Raw genomic sequence first — 16195 nt, 5'->3', positions numbered from 1 at the left:
TATACCCAAACAAACCCGTAAAACTCAAACGTGTTGTCTACTTGTCCAAACATACCCCTCATGTCTCAAACAACCTCAAGCAAACCAACCCGAACCATCCGCAGACCCGATTGGTATGTAAACATCCAAACATAACCACCCGCATACCACTAACATGACAAAAAGCTCAAAAAATCCCAACTTTATGACCCTACACAAACCCTAAAACTAAGACATGACTGACCCGACACTAAAACGAAGCAATAAAGCTACCTACTAGCAAGAAATCACAGAAATCATACCTTGGATTCGGATTTAGCAAGAAAAATGAAGTCTTGAACTTTTGGTGCACGAATTTGTCCAAAAAACGTGAAAATGGAGCGCGAATTCGGGTGAAATTGATGGTTAAGATTGTGGGGAATGTGATTGTGGTGATTTAGGAAGAAGAATGGGGTGATTTGGTGGAAAAATGAGTGAGTTATGAAGATTTTTGTTCAATTCGCGTTTAGGGTTTGGAATTGGGGAAAAAGGTTTCATTTCAGCGACAGGTTCACTTAAAACGATTTTCAAAAGGTTCATGGGGGCTCGCGTGACGCGTTGGGTCCAGGGTAAGGCCTCGCGTTACGAGGTGGGTCCATTTATAATTGTTTTTGAACCTTTTGCCCTCGCATGACGCGAAGGGCCTAGGCGTCGCGTGAGGGGTCGTTTTTCACAGAAGGTTTCGTCCAAAAATTTGTTTCATGCCTTAGAAAAATTTTGAAACTCTTCCCAAACCATCCAAAACCCTCAAAAATTGTTCTAAGTGTCCAAGACACTTACCTGGGACCTCTTTTCTGATGCTTTCTCCGTTCCGTAGCGGTGATGAAACCTGCAAAATTCTCAATGACACAAAACAAACACCGAAAAACTATGAAAAAGACGACAAATTAAGAAATTTACAAACGGTACATACTCTACACGCGAAGCTTTTCGCACTCACTGATCGGTGAAGGTAGGTGGGTCCTCTAGAGGAATTTCTTCCTCTTCGGTAGTATCAATAGGACCTCCCAAGTAGTGTTTCAATCTATGACCATTTACCTTCCACACACCTTTGTCGACTTCATCGTATAATTCAACCGTGCCGTATGGAAACACTTCTTTCACCACATACGGGCCACTCCATCTCGATTTCAATTTCCCTGCTATTAATTTCAAACGTGAATTGAACAAAAGCACTTTATCACCTACCTTAAACTCTTTCAAACCTCGCAACCGCCTATCATGCAATGCCTTGGTTTTCTCCTTGATACTCCATGATCGTTCATAGGCAGCATCCCTTAGAGCTTCCAACTCGTGAATCTGGAAGAATCTCCTCCTTGCGGCTTCGGTAAGGTCAAGGTTTACGGTTTTTAATGCCCACAACGCCCTATGCTCTAACTCTACCGGAAGATGGCAAGCTTTGCCATACACGATCATAAAGGGTGTCGTTCCTAACGGTGTCTTATAGGCGGTACGGAATGCCCACAAAGCGTCGTCGAGCTTTTCCGACCAATCCTTTCTACTTTTTCCTACCGTTTTCTCTAAGATTCTCTTCACCCCTCGGTTAGCATTCTCTACTTGGCCACTAGTTTGCGGGTGGTATGCGGTAGAAAGACGGTGAGTGACACCGTAGCGTGCAACTTTCCATGGCGGAATTGCAAAAGTGCGTGCCACGGTCACTTATGATAGCTTTAGGGACTCCGAAACGCGTGAATAACTTTTTGAGGAATCTCACCACCACTCGGGCATCATTGGTGGGCAAAGCTTGAGCTTCGACCCACTTCGAAACGTAATCAATGGCCACGAGGATGTACCTATTCCCACTAGAGGATGGGAAAGGTCCCATGAAATCAATACCCCATACGTCAAAGATTTCCAATACTTGGATGGGATTTTGAGGCATTTCATCCTTGGATGAGATGTTTCCGGTACGTTGGCAACGGTCACAAGTCCTAACAAACTCTACGGCATCCTTAACTACCGTTGGCCAATAAAACCCACTATCAAAAACCTTTTGTGCCGTCACATTTGCTCCGTGATGGCCTCCCGTTAAACCCTCGTGCACATGTCTAAGGATGTCTAAACCATCCTCCTTTGAAACGCATCTCCTAAGCACTCTATCTCCACCTATCCTAAAGAGGTATGGGTCGTCCCAAATATACTTCCTAGCCTCCCTAAGAAGCTTTTTCTTTTGTTGGTGGGACATACCCCTCACAAGATCTTCGGTCGCTAAATAGTTTGCCAAATCCGAGAACCATGGTAAACCCTCTACCACGGCGCTAACAAAATCTATGGTTTCGTGTGGAAAGGTATCTCCTATGGAATCCTCACGAACCTCTTCTCTCTTTGGATCCTCTAAACGTGACAAATGGTCGGCGGCCACGTTTTCCGCTCCCTTTTTATCCTTAATTTCTATGTCGAACTCGGAGAGCAAAAGAATCCATCTAATAAGACGCGGCTTTGCCTCTTTCTTTTGAAACAGAAATCGCAAAGCGGAATGGTCGGTGAACACGGTGGTTTTGGAAAGCACGAGATATGAGCGAAACTTATCAAACGCAAACACTACGGCTAAGAGTTCCTTTTCCCTTGTGGTATAGTTCTCTTGAGCATCGTTTAGAGTTTTGCTCGCGTAGTAGATTGGATGAAAGTGTTTATCGATTCTTTGACCTAGGACCGCACCTACGGCATAATCGCTTGCGTCACACATGAGCTCAAAAGGTAAGCTCCAATTGGGCGAAACAAGTATCGGGGCACTCACAAGTTTTTCTTTCAAGAAGTCGAACGCCTTTATGCACTCCTCGTCGAAGATGAAAGGTACATCCTTCTCTAAAAGTCTAGTCATCGGGCGTGTGATTTTGGAAAAATCTTTTATAAACCTCCTATAAAAGCCCACATGACCTAGGAAGCTCCTAACGGACTTGACACTAGTAGGTGGAGGCAATCTACTTATGGTATCTATATTGGCCCGATCCACCTCTATACCCTCTCTCGACACCTTATGTCCTAAAACTATCCCCTCCGTCACCATAAAGTGACACTTCTCCCAATTCAACATAAGATTTGTCTCTATGCACCTCTTAAGCATCCTATCAAGATTTAAAAGACATTGTTCAAAATTGGTGCCATAAACCGAGAAGTCATCCATGAAAACCTCCATGGAAGTCTCAAGCATGTCTTGGAATATAGCGACCATGCATCTTTGGAAAGTTGCCGGAGCGTTGCAAAACCCAAAGGTTTGCGGCGATACGCATAAGTGCCGTAAGGGCATGTGAACGTCGTTTTATCTTGATCCTCCGGGGCGATGGGGATCTGAAAATAACCCGAAAATCCATCGAGAAAACAATAGAATTGTTGACCCGCTAGACGCTCCAACATTTGGTCAATGAATGGTAAGGGGAAGTGATCTTTCCCGGTGGCGTCGTTTAACTTTCGATAGTCTATGCATACACGCCAACCGGTAACGGTACGGGAAGGGATTAACTCGTTCTTTTCGTTCATGATCACCGTCATCCCACCCTTCTTTGGGACGACTTGGGTCGGGCTTACCCATGGTGAATCGGAAATGGGGTAAATCACCCCGGCATCTAACAACTTAAGCACTTCTTTCTTAACGACCTCTTGCATGTTCGGATTGAGTCGCCGTTGAGGTTGCACCACCGGCTTATAGTCATCTTCCATGAGTATCCGGTGGGTACAATAGGCGGGGCTTATGCCCTTAATATCCGAAAGGCGCCATGAAATGGCTTCCCTATTCACTCTCAACACCTCTAATAACCTACCCTTCTCTCCCTCCTCTAACTTAGACGAAATGATGACGGGAAACTCGGTACCCTCACCTAAGAAAGCGTATTCTAAGTTGGACGGGAGGACTTTGAGTTCTAATGGGGCGGGCTTCTCTATAGGTGTACTCTTACTCTCACTCTTAATTTCACTCAATTCTAATACTTCGGGGATCCACTCGTCCTCGTCTACCTCTTCACTCTCACTAACAACCTCCTCTACCTTCTCAACTACCTCCTCTATCCTACTCTCAACTAGGTCGGCTCCACTAATATAGTCAAAGCAATGGTCAACACAAGATAAGAAAGACTCTATGAAATAGACCGAATGACAAGGACTACTAAGATCATCGGAACCACTAGGGTGTTCCATGGAGCGTGCTATCTCGAAAGTGACCCTCTCCTCACCGACTTGAAGTGTGATTTTCCCGTCAAAGACATCGATGATGGCCTTGGCGGAACACAAGAATGGGCGTCCTAGAATGATGGGAACCTTTTCGTCGGCTTCCATATCAAGAACGACAAAGTCTACGGGGAAGATGAACTTATCCACTTTGACTAAAAGGTTTTCAATAATGCCACGTGGATACTTAACGGATCTATCGGCTAGCAACAGAGACATGTGTGTAGGTGACAACTTTCCTAGACCTAACCTCTCATACAAAGAATATGGCATTAGGTTTATACTCGCTCCTAGGTCGGCTAGGGCCCTACACTCGGTATCACTCCCAAACAAGCACGGGATGGTAAAAAGGCCCAGATCCGTCAATTTTCCGGGACCTTGTTCAACACTACAACAGAACATCCTCCACTAAGGGGGATGTTAGAAACCTCTCCTAACCTATCCTTGCGTTTTAGAAGGTCTTTTAGGAACTTTGCATATTTGGGCATGGATTGGAGAGCTTCTATGAACGGAAGGTTGATCCTAAGTTGCTTAAAGATCTCTAGAAATTTCCCGTACTCTTTGGAATAGGTTTGATTTTTAAGGCGGGAAGGAAACGGAGCACGGGAAATATCAACATTGGGTGATGGGACAACTTGAATGGGTTTCTTTCCTACACTCTTCTCACTCGAAGGCGCCCCGGTGTGTGTGGTACTTGCTGGGATTAACCTAGGTTGCACTTTACCGGGCGCCTCCATTTCAATCTCTTCATCTACGGGTTCCTCCTCTTCTATCTCAACACTCTCGAGTCTCACTATCTCTCCTAAGGTCCTACCACTACGGGTCGAGATTGCCTTCAAAGAGCCAGATGGATTGGGCCTTGTGTTGCCCGAAAATTGATCGGGAGGTCGTTCTTGCAACTGGCGTGCAATATCCCCAACTTGCCTTTGAAGGTCTAAGAAGCTTGAATGATTATTCTTTAGGAGCGTAGCGTGGTCCTCTAAGGTACGTTGGGTAGCCTGATCCTTAACCAATAATTGGGAAAGAAGGTCCTCTATCCTAGACAAACTACCACCTGACCCTTCACTCTTAGGTTGAACCTCTTGGTTTGACCCCTCACCTCTGAACTGCCCCCTGAACCTGAACTAGCAAATTGACCTGTTTGACCCGACCCCCCACTAGAATAAAAACCTGCCCCCCTACTTTGATATTGACCTGATGGAAAACCAGGGGGTTACCTGAGGAGAGATAATTATTAGTACGCCAATTAGAGTTACTATTGTTGAATGGGTTAGTTGGACCCCTATTTTGACCCGCTAAATACTCTACCTGCTCTAGGGTGATGGTTGGGCAATCTATGGTATCATGTCCCCCTCTACAAACCTCGCATCTATCTACCTTCTTCTTAATTTCTAGCAACTCTTTGGTGATATAGTCAAGCTGAGATATTACCTTAGAGTCTGAAACGACTTGATTCACTCCTCGAGAAGATGAGGAAGTAATCACAGGATTGGAATTCCTGCCGGTAGCACTATGATCTATATCAGCATGAGCGAAGCTCTCAAAGAGGTCATTGCAGTCAGCCATAGTTTTCTTTCCTATAAGGTGGCCTCCTGCGGATGTGTCGAATCGGGCAATGCACTCAGGGGTAAGACCATTATAAAATTTTTCAACTAAGGCCCAATCCGACAGTCCATGTTGGGAACAACGCGAGAGCAATGTTTGAAACCTCTCCCATGCTAAGTGATAAGGTTCGTCAGGCTCCATTCTGAAGGAATGGATCTGATCTCGAAGGCGGGAGGCCTTCGCATGTGGGAAATACTTAGCAAGGAAGGCATCTCTAAGTCCAACCCAAGTGGTGTAAGTATCTGCTGGCTGCGAATCAAGCCAGGTGGCTGCGCGGCCAGCAAGCGAAAAGGGGAAGACTTGGAGATAGCGGGCATCAAGATTCACACCTTCGATGCCGAAGGTGCTGCACAGACGGGTGAGACGGTTGATATGTGCTGGCGCGTCCTCATCATCACGACCGTGAAACTGACAAGAGTTGTTAATGGCAGTCATGATGTATGAAGGAATTTGCCAAGACTTATCATTGGTGATTTCAGGAAGGGTGATGGGTGAGTTTGCGGTAAAACCCGCGGTGGAACGCTGGTGGACAGTTTGGTTTTCGGCCATTTGGTGAACTGGTGGTGGACTAGGGTGACGGGAGGGTGGTGGGGAATTATGGGGTGATGACTTTGGGGTGAAGTCGTAGTTCGGTGGTTTAGATGGAAGTGTAGAGTCAGAAAGGGCTGAAGATGAAGTTAGGGGTTTTCGAACCTGAGGGATTGGTGTGGAGAAGGAAGACTTGTCAATTGGTGGCTTCACTGGTCCCTGCGAACGCGTGTGGGGCATGAACTGCAAAACCAAGAATAAACAAGTAAGACAACTCCAACAAAAGACTCGAAAAATACGAAAAAGACACTAAAATTATTTGGACTCCTACGACTCACAAACACACAAAAAGCACGTAACGATATCAGTTGAAATCCAAATTAAGCAGTTAACGCAATTGCCAAGAGTCCCCGGCAATGGCGCCAAAAACTTGATGTGGAAAAAATAGTTCAACTAAATAAACTAAATTACCCTAAATTAAGACTCAAGTAATAAAAATCTAGACTCTTTAACCTGACTAAACTACTCACCGGCAAGTGTACCGGTCGACTCTAGCACAGAAAAGTAAGTCCGGATGTCGAACCCACAAGGACTCTAATGAATTACGTTAACGACTAAACTTAGACTAGACACTGACACGACTAAACAAATATTGTGTTTGGGGGGGGGTTTACTAAAATCCTAAAATTGTGATTAAATTGAAATTAGACTAAGACACGAACGAAACTAGGGTTTTACTTCAGATGAGATTAAGGACTACCTAGACTTGAATCCAGTTTACCTATGAATGGACTTCTGACGGTTTTATTGTTGTATGGAGCCGGGATCGTAAAATACTAAACCTTAAGGTATTTCAATGCTAAGACTTCCCGACCCTTCTCAGGATGAAACCTAGGAAACCCTACAAGGCTGTTATGAATACCGACTGTTAGATTTCCTCTCAGTCCTCTAACGATTCTAAAACTGCCCTAATACGACTATCTACCTCTCAGCGTGACAATCTAAGTCAATTCTAGGTTCTGACTTGGTTTACTAGACACAAATGCAATTAGGGAACTAACGTCGACTTCTCTCAAAATCTAATTTAGCTATATACTGCACCGCGACCTAATAACTAACTCGAGCCTCTCAGCGACAAGTTAAGCAGAATATTTACTTCTAATTATATTTTAATTACTGTTTCTAAGGCTATCGGCCGATTTACCCAAAGATCACCCGAACCCACAAGGATGCAAATAATCAACACAGATCTATTATGTGAAAGACATCCACCAAAATCTATGTGAAACAGTAAACACTCCACAATCAAAAGTAAATACGCACACGCACCAAATCAGAATATCTAGAACACGTTACTTTCAAAGTCAATCCATAATCAATCAATAAAAACCGTTAAAAGATCCAAACATAAATTAAACCATCATCAAATCTAGGTAGTATCTAAAATTTAGCCAAGAATCATGGTGTTCAAAACAAACAAAACAAGTCTAAAACAACAATTCATCGTAGAGTATTGAAAACGCGAAAATAAGGAACACCGGGAGATAAAACCCGAAAGAACTTCACTCTCACGATCCAAGCTTCGACCGATTGATTCCCGTTAGGCAAAATACTCCAGAATGCTCAAAATCACCTCCGAAATTCGTCCTAGGGTTTCTTGATTCGTTATCAGAGTTGTGTTCAGTTTCTTGGACATCAATCAACAAAAACCCTAATTTTCCCGGAGAAACAAGGCCTCGCGTGACGTCTAGGGGGGGTCGCGTGACGCGGCGCCTCCCTCTTCCAATTTTATTATTTTTTTATTCCATTCTGATTTCCAGCCTTTCCGACGCGCGTACGAATCCCGATTTTCTTCCAAACTGCTCGGTTTTACTCGTTTTTCAACACTTTAAGCTACAGGACCTGAAATCAAAGCTTAACGTCAGCAGTATCGCAGTTCTAACCTAAACTAGACTCTAAACGACTGAAAATTGACCGAAATATACACTATAAACATATGTACTTTACAGTACATCAATGTAAAATGGAGTGTATGAAGTTCTTACCACTAGCTCAAGGCTAGGGATGATTCAAGAGGAGAAGTAGAGTGGATAAAAGCAAATGAAGAAGGTCTTTCAACTTCTACAAGCTCCTAGCTCCTTTGTGCATCTTCTATCACACTTGTATAAGCTTGAAATGGATGAGACTTGATTGAAAATGGTGGGTTTGTGTGGGTTTGGTTTCAGCCGAGAACAAGGCAAGGGAGAAGAGAGAAAGTGTGTGTTTTAGTGTGTGTAAGAATGAAGCTTATGTGTTAATGTGTTATACTTATAACCATTTCAAGTGTTCATCTAATGTATAATATGTCTAAATGAAGGGAACACAATCTAATATTTTATCAAAATAAAATCAAGATGGTGGGGCCATGTTTGGGCCGTCCATAGGTGTGGGGGGGGGGGTAGTAAGCTTAGGTTGTAACTAAGTTAGATTTCTAGGTTAGAATTCAAGTGTTTAGTTAGATACTTTGTTACTAGATATTTATATGATGTGTTATGATGTTCGAGGACCATAACTAGCTTGGTAATGTTAAAACAATGCTTCTAGTGAAAATTTGGTGTTTCGGGTAGTGTCCAGTTGTTTGGTTGGTTAGTAGTTCGTTAAGGTGCTAAACTATGCAGTTTAGTGTGCTTTATGTACCCTTTTGTGACACTTTTGATTCCCGACACTTAGGAAAGCATTCAGGACCATTTATTCATATTTCTGCATAATATAAGAGGGTTTAAATGCTGAATTTGCTGATTTTATGCAGAATTCTGCAGTTTATGTGAGTTTTAGGCACTTTCCGGCACTTAAACTATCTCTAGGAAGACATTTTTATGATCCTTACTTTCCTACACACTATACTAGTGTAATACTTGCTTTTCTGGCTCATTCTGTGTCTCAACACATTGTCTGTCTATGTACTAAACTCCGTCAGCATTTTCCCGGTTTGTCTGATAACTGTGTTAACTGTGTTTTGTGCATCATTTGAGTCAATGAAGTTCTCATGCAAGAATGATATGACATTAAGCAATATGTGATGCACATGTATGTGTGTGGCAATAATCAGAAAACAATTCAAGTCATTAATTGTAATTCAGCACAGTCATTAAGCACTAATCATGGTTTAATAGTTGTACGGATACCTGGAATTTTGACAGTTGTCACATTCTCCCCCTGTTAAGAAAATTTCGTCCCGAAATTTTAAGCTTTACTACTAGCAACAGGGGAGTTAGGGAACAAATGCGAGTATTTAGCTTTCATGCGGTTTTCACGTTCCTAAGTGAACTCTGGGTCGTGATGTGCGTTCTATCGAACCTTGACAAGTTTAACACTACTCCTCCGAGTCTTGTTAACCTTCCAGTCAGTAACCTCAACAGGTTCTTCGGTAAGTGGAGTGTGTCGTCAATGTGAGCTTCATCAGCAGGGATAACCACTGTTTCTTGTGTTGGACTTTTCTTCAGATTAGATACATGGAATGTATCATGGACAACATTGAGTTCTGCCGGTAGCTCCAACTTGTAAGCTACAGGACCAATCCTTTCCAAGATTTTTAACGGTCCGATAAATCGTGAGTTTAACTTACCACGCTTCCCAAAGCGTGCCACATCTTTCCAAGGTGAGACTTTCAACAAAACCATATCACCCACTTCAAATTCCAAAGGTTTCCTTCTTTGGTCCGCATAGCTCTTTTGTCGACCACGAGCCGCCTTGATACGTTCTCGGATCTGAATGATCTTATCTGTCGTTTCTTGGACCAGTTCGGGACCAACCAGCTGGCTATCACCTGCATCTGCCCAGCATATCGGTGATCGACATTTGCGTCCATAGAGAGCCTCGAACGGTGCAGCTTGAATGCTTGTATGGTAGCTGTTGTTATAGGAGAACTCGACCAAAGGTAGATGAGTGTCCCACCTGCCACCCAAGTCCATTACGCAGGCCCGAAGCATATCTTCTAATGTCTGTATCGTTCTCTCGCTTTGACCGTCCGTCTGTGGATGAAATGATGTGCTCAGATTCAACTGAGAACCAAACGCTTCTTGAAAAGATTGCCAAATCCTTGACACAAATATTCCGTCTCTGTCAGATATAATCGAGATAGGCACTCTATGACGTGCGACTATCTCCCTTAGGTACAGCTTAGCTAGCTTACCAGTGTTATCCTTCTCTCTGATTGGCAAAAAGTGCGTAGACTTTGTCAAACGGTCCACGATTACCGAAATCGTGTCATGACCTCTGCGTGTCTTGGGCAACTTTGTTATGAAATCCATTGAGATCTGTTCCCATTTCCACATGGATATCTCAGGTTGCTGTAGAAGACCTGAAGGCTTCTGATACTCAGTCTTTACTTTGGCGTAAGTCAAACACTTTCCAACGTAAGTAGCCACGTCGCCTTTCAGTCTTGGCCACCAGTAGAAATCCTTCAAATCTTGGTACATCTTTTCCGATCCGGGGTGGATTGAGTACCTCGATTTATGAGCTTCATAAAAAATGACATCTCTAAGACCACCAAATAGCGGAACCCAAATTCGTCCCATAAAATACAAGGTTCCTTCCTCGTTGGGTACCAACTTTTTCTCCATCCCACGGAGATATTCGGCCTTTAAGTTCTCTTTCTTAAGGGCTTCCCTTTGTGCAGCACGAATACGCAGCGAGAGATCTGTCTGAATAATCATCTCTAAAGCCCTAACCCTTATGGGCTTAATCCTTTTTTCTGACTTAAGGCGTCTGCCACCACATTCGCCTTTCCTGGATGATATTTGATTTCGCAATCGTAATCATTTAACAGCTCCACCCATCGTCGCTATCTCATATTGAGCTCTTTCTGATCGAATATGTACTGTAGGCTCTTGTGATCCGTAAAAATAGTACAACGAGTACCATACAGATAATGTCGCCAAATCTTCAAAGCAAACACCACTGCGCCTAATTCCAAATCATGTGTGGTGTAATTCCTCTCATGAACCCTTAATTGGCGCGAAGCATAAGCGATAACCTTCTGTTGCTGCATCAGCACACAACCCAATCCCTGACGCGAGGCGTCACAGTATACCACGAAGTCGTCGGTGCCTTCGGGTAGGGATAAAATAGGTGCATCGCAAAGCTTATTCTTAAGCAACTGAAAAGCTTCTCCTTGTCTATCTCCCCATTCGTACTTCTTATCCTTTTGAGTAAGGGAGGTCAGCGGTTGAGCGATTTTAGAAAAATCCTCAATGAATATGCGATAATACCCTTCTAAACCCAAAAACTGTCGGATCTCGGTTGGTGTCTTCGGAGTTTCCCAATTCTTAATTGCCTCGATCTTGGTGGGATCCACATGAATTCCATCCTTGTTTTTCACGTGACCAAGGAACTGTACCTCACGCAACCAAAATTCGCACTTCGAAAACTGAGCATAGAGCTTCTCCTTCTTAAGCAGCTCTAAGATGGCTCTAAGGTGCTGCTCATGATCTTCCTTTGTCCGCGAATAGATCAAAATATCATCGATAAACACAATCATGAATTTATCGAGATATGGCTTGCAAACTCGGTTCATCAAATCCATAAATACTGCCCGCGCATTTGTCAAACCAAATGGCATCACTAGAAACTCGTAATGTCCATAACAAGTTCTGAAAGCAGTGTTTGGTATACTCTCTTCTTGAATCCGCAGCTGGTGATAACCTGATCGAAGATCGATCTTAGAGTAATAACTTGAACCTTGAAGTTGATCAAATAAATCATCAATCCACGGCAAAGGATACCGATTCTTGATGGTTAACTGGTTCAGTTCTCGGTAGTCGATGCACATGCGAAAGCTACCGTCCTTCTTCTTTACAAATAGTACCGGGGCTCCCCAAGGCGAGAAGCTTGGTCTAATAAATCCCTGGTCCAAAAGATCCTGAAGCTGCGTCGACAACTCTTTCATCTCTGAAGGCGCGAGTCGATAAGGTGCCTTGGCTACAGGCGCGGCGCCCGGAACCAAGTCAATGTGGAATTCGACTTGTCGTTGGGCGGTAATCCTGGCAATTCTTCGGGGAAGACTTCAGGATATTCCCTTTCCACAGGGATATCTTCGAGCTTCGGCTCTTCGGCTTCCTTATCAACAATGTGAGCTAAGAAGGCAACACATCCTTTCCGCAAAAACTTTCGGGCCTTCAAACAACTGATAATCCGTAGAGGCGTATCATGCTTTTCTCCATGAACACAAATCGTCTCTCCATTCGCCATCGAGATACGGATAATATTCTTATGGCATATCATCTCAGCTCGATTACTTGACAACCAATCCATTCCAACTACCACGTCAAAGCTTCCCAACTCAACTGGTAGAAGATCGAGCGTAAACTTCTGCTCTCCAAGCTCTATCACACAACCTCTAATCACTTCATTTGCCTCTACTAGCTTCCCATTAGCTAGTTCTATCGAGTACGGGATATCTAACTTACTGGCAACTAACCCAAGTATATCCTTAAACTCTAGGGATATGAAGCTATAGTCGGCACCAGTATCAAATAACACAAATGCAAAGTGTTGATTGATAGGGAACGTACCAGTGACTACGTTTGGATCCTGACGAGCTTCCCTAACTCCAATGTTGAAAACTCTTCCTTGGGCTTGATTCTTCTTTGGGCAATCCCGCTTGAAATGCCCAACAGCTCCGCAACCAAAACAACCTTGGCCGCGACCATTTCCATTTCCATTTCCGCCCTTGGTTGTTGTTTGCTCCACGGTTTTCGTTACCAGCTTAATTTCCAGAACCACCACGATTTCCATTACATCCCTGATTATTGTTTCCACCTTGGTTTCTGTTCCCATAACTGTTTCCACCACGATTTCCATTGCCATTACCATTCCGATTTCCTCTTTGACCATTATTCCCACGACCGGTTCCATACCAGCATGTCTCCTTGGCATGGCCAACTTTTCCGCACATTTCACACTTTCCAGATCTGCATCGCCCAGTGTGATGAAACTGACACACATCACATTTGGGCAGGGTGCCCATATACCCTTTTCCTCTGATCTCAGCACCGGTAGCACCAGCTTGTGCCTCAACTGGTGGGTTAGCGTCTCTACGCTTGTTGGCATTGTTGCTCGCACGTGTACCCTTCTTGAAGTTTGAGAACTTCCTTTTGTTTTCCCATGACGACTCGACATGAGTCTCATTCTTCTTTCCCTCAAAGATTGAAAACTTGTTCAATCTAGTTGCTTCCTTTGTCGGTGCCACGCTCAAGTCAATGGCTTCAGTGATCGTTGGAGGCTTCGAAGTAGTCACCATGCTCATAATTTGGGGTGCCAGTCCCCAAATGAAACGTTCAACTCGCTTGAATTCTGGTTCTACCATGTAGGGGACAACTCGTGACAAATCATGGAATCTCTACACGTACTCAGCTATCTTAGGACCATCCATCTTAAGATTCCAAAACTCGGTTTCCAACTTCTAAATCTCAGCCCTTGAATAGTACTTCTTACGCATCAGTTCTTTCATCTCATCCCATGTCATACCGTACGCTGCAACCTCACCTAGAGTCTGAACCTAGAGGTTCCACCACGACAGAGCCCCGTCTAGAAATAGTCCAGATATGTAAGTGACCTGGTGCTCTGGCGCACACTTGCTCATTCGCAGCACAGAATCTGTTTTGCAAGCCCATCTTACGAATGCTACAGCACCTCCAGTGCCGTCAAAGTTCAGAGGCTTGCAGTCAAGGAACTGCTTGTAAGTACAGCCTGTACAAGCAACATCATTCACAGAAAGCATTAGCAAACGCACATGGAATGTCCAAACGTATTGTAATGTGTCTTAGGTGACTTAAACATTACTGTGAGGTGGGTTATTTCCTGAGGTACCTCCGCTGTGTTCAGAGCGTAGGGCCTCATGTTGTGCGATTGCCTGTGAAATCCGTTCTTCCAGTTCTGCCTCTGTTGTGGGTAACTGAGTGTTCCTTTGAGAAGGCATCTTCTAAAAGAAGTTTGGATAGGTCAGGTCTTATTTGTATAATAAATATATAGTACGTATAAGTAATAGCATTCATCATGGCAAGCAATCAAGTAATAACCACAATTATAGCATAAATGAGTAATTTAAACAACGTATTTAATGAGAACATGACGATTGAGCTTTCATTAGTCATCGACCACAAAGTATTGTTACATGTTTTACGAATGTATCATATCAAAAGGAACACAGGGTCACACTACCCTTGTCCAGCAAGTCTATCAGTCTACAAAAGTCATACAGTCAAAAGGTGGTCTCCAAAAGGCTTCACTAGCTCAGCTCAATAGTGGTGCTCTCATCAAAAGCAATGCTACCTACCTAAAACCAAAAACCAACTATGCTGATGGTGGTGGAGGAGGAGGTGGAGGAAAGAAAAGCCAGTTGCGCACATGCGCAAGCTCCTCCTCAAGCTCATAAACAAGATGCAACAGATAACTGATCTGCTGCTCGACGGTAAGAAATCGAGTATCAAACTCTGGAAATGGAGTGAGAGGTGCAGGAGGATGCGAAAACGGAGATGGTGATGAATGAGGGGGAACAAAAGCAGGCTGACACGGACATGGTAAAGGACGCGATGTCATCTCAAGCTCCAAAATCCTACGACTCATGATCTCATACTGTAACTGAAGTGATAAAAGTAACTCATCCCGTGTATAACCAGTAAAGTGCGAGGGATGGTAGGGATCAGAAATCGGAATGGTGTACAGTGGGAACCATCGGAATGGCTCATCAAGTGGTGAAGAAGTAAAAGGTGCAGCCTGAGGTATGTGTAGAAAAGCTGCCGAAACATGAGGATCATGGCTAGGCTGCTGGCCTGAAGTGCCCTCCCCTGGATGGGGTGCGGGTATGTCCTGTAAGAAAACAATAGGTAGGTCAACACGGTGTACATCAGACTCCACTGGGTGAAAAGGAGCAACATTAGCGGGTGCATGTGGAGGAGTGAATGGCTCAATAACAGGAGGGTCAATAGGTGCAGGAACTGGATCAGGTAAAGGCTCAGGAGCAGGTATCGGCTCAGGATCAGCGGGTGCTGCATCAGGATGATCGACAGGAACAAAGTCTAGCTCAAGACCAGGCTCAAGCTCATGTGGAGGGGATGGTGCAGCTGACATGGCCGTATCATCGTCAGAATCAGTGGCATAACGTCGCAATCCAACTGCCTGCAAGGCGGAAGATGTCACAGACTCAAAGGAATCTGAGACAGAGTGCAAACTAGAGTCAGAGGAAATCTCAATAACAGGGATCTCAGGAAGTGGACTAGCAACAACGTCCTCATCTAGCTCTGCATCGCCATGAGCGTCATAGGGAGGACCATCGACAAACAGATCAAAATCATCATCAAACAGATCGTCAAAAGGCCAACCCTCGGGCGGAATGACCACGAGAGGAACAACAGCGAGGATCGGTGTCACGACATGCTCACCATTGGGATGCCCGATGATAAGATGATCATGGATTAGAATGGGAATAACAAAACGATCCTCGTCTGGGATACCATCAGCAAGCGGTAAGTCATCTCCAAAATCAGGAAACACAAATGGCTGAAAGTCGTCATCGTCGTCTGATAGCATATCCGGGTCGCTCTCAGTATCGGATGTAATGATCTCTGGCTCTGGGGCGATCTCATCGTCTGAAACAATAGCCATGGGGTCGTGAGTATCGGACAATCCGCTCTTGGATGAAGACATAGTGCCTGTAACAGAACAATCACAACATATGCACATATATTAACTACTAACATTATGCAATCAAAGATAATGAAATCATGTAATCGTGTATCCTTATCATTCCTCACAAATCCTTTCTATTCTTCCTAGTCTCCCAGACTAGACCACCTAGTCTCCCAGACTAAACCACCTAGTCTCCCAGACTAAACCACATAGTCTC

The 16195-nt window shown here is 44.1% G+C and overlaps 1 protein-coding gene across 1 annotated transcript; it reads right to left on the bottom strand.

Moving 5' to 3' along the window:
* Positions 1-13057: 13057 nt before the first annotated feature.
* On the bottom strand, positions 13058-13657 carry LOC110924375 (N66 matrix protein-like). Its single transcript, XM_022168390.1, has one exon. It carries the CDS (start codon positions 13655-13657, stop codon positions 13058-13060), a length of 600 nt encoding a protein of 199 aa, XP_022024082.1.
* Positions 13658-16195: the final 2538 nt, after the last annotated feature.

The sequence above is a fragment of the Helianthus annuus genome, chromosome 17 (assembly GCF_002127325.2).
Source record: "Helianthus annuus cultivar XRQ/B chromosome 17, HanXRQr2.0-SUNRISE, whole genome shotgun sequence".
Classification (NCBI taxonomy): Eukaryota; Viridiplantae; Streptophyta; class Magnoliopsida; order Asterales; family Asteraceae; genus Helianthus; species Helianthus annuus.
Note: the sequence above shows the minus strand (reverse complement) of the source record. Positions and strands in the feature narration are given on the sequence as shown.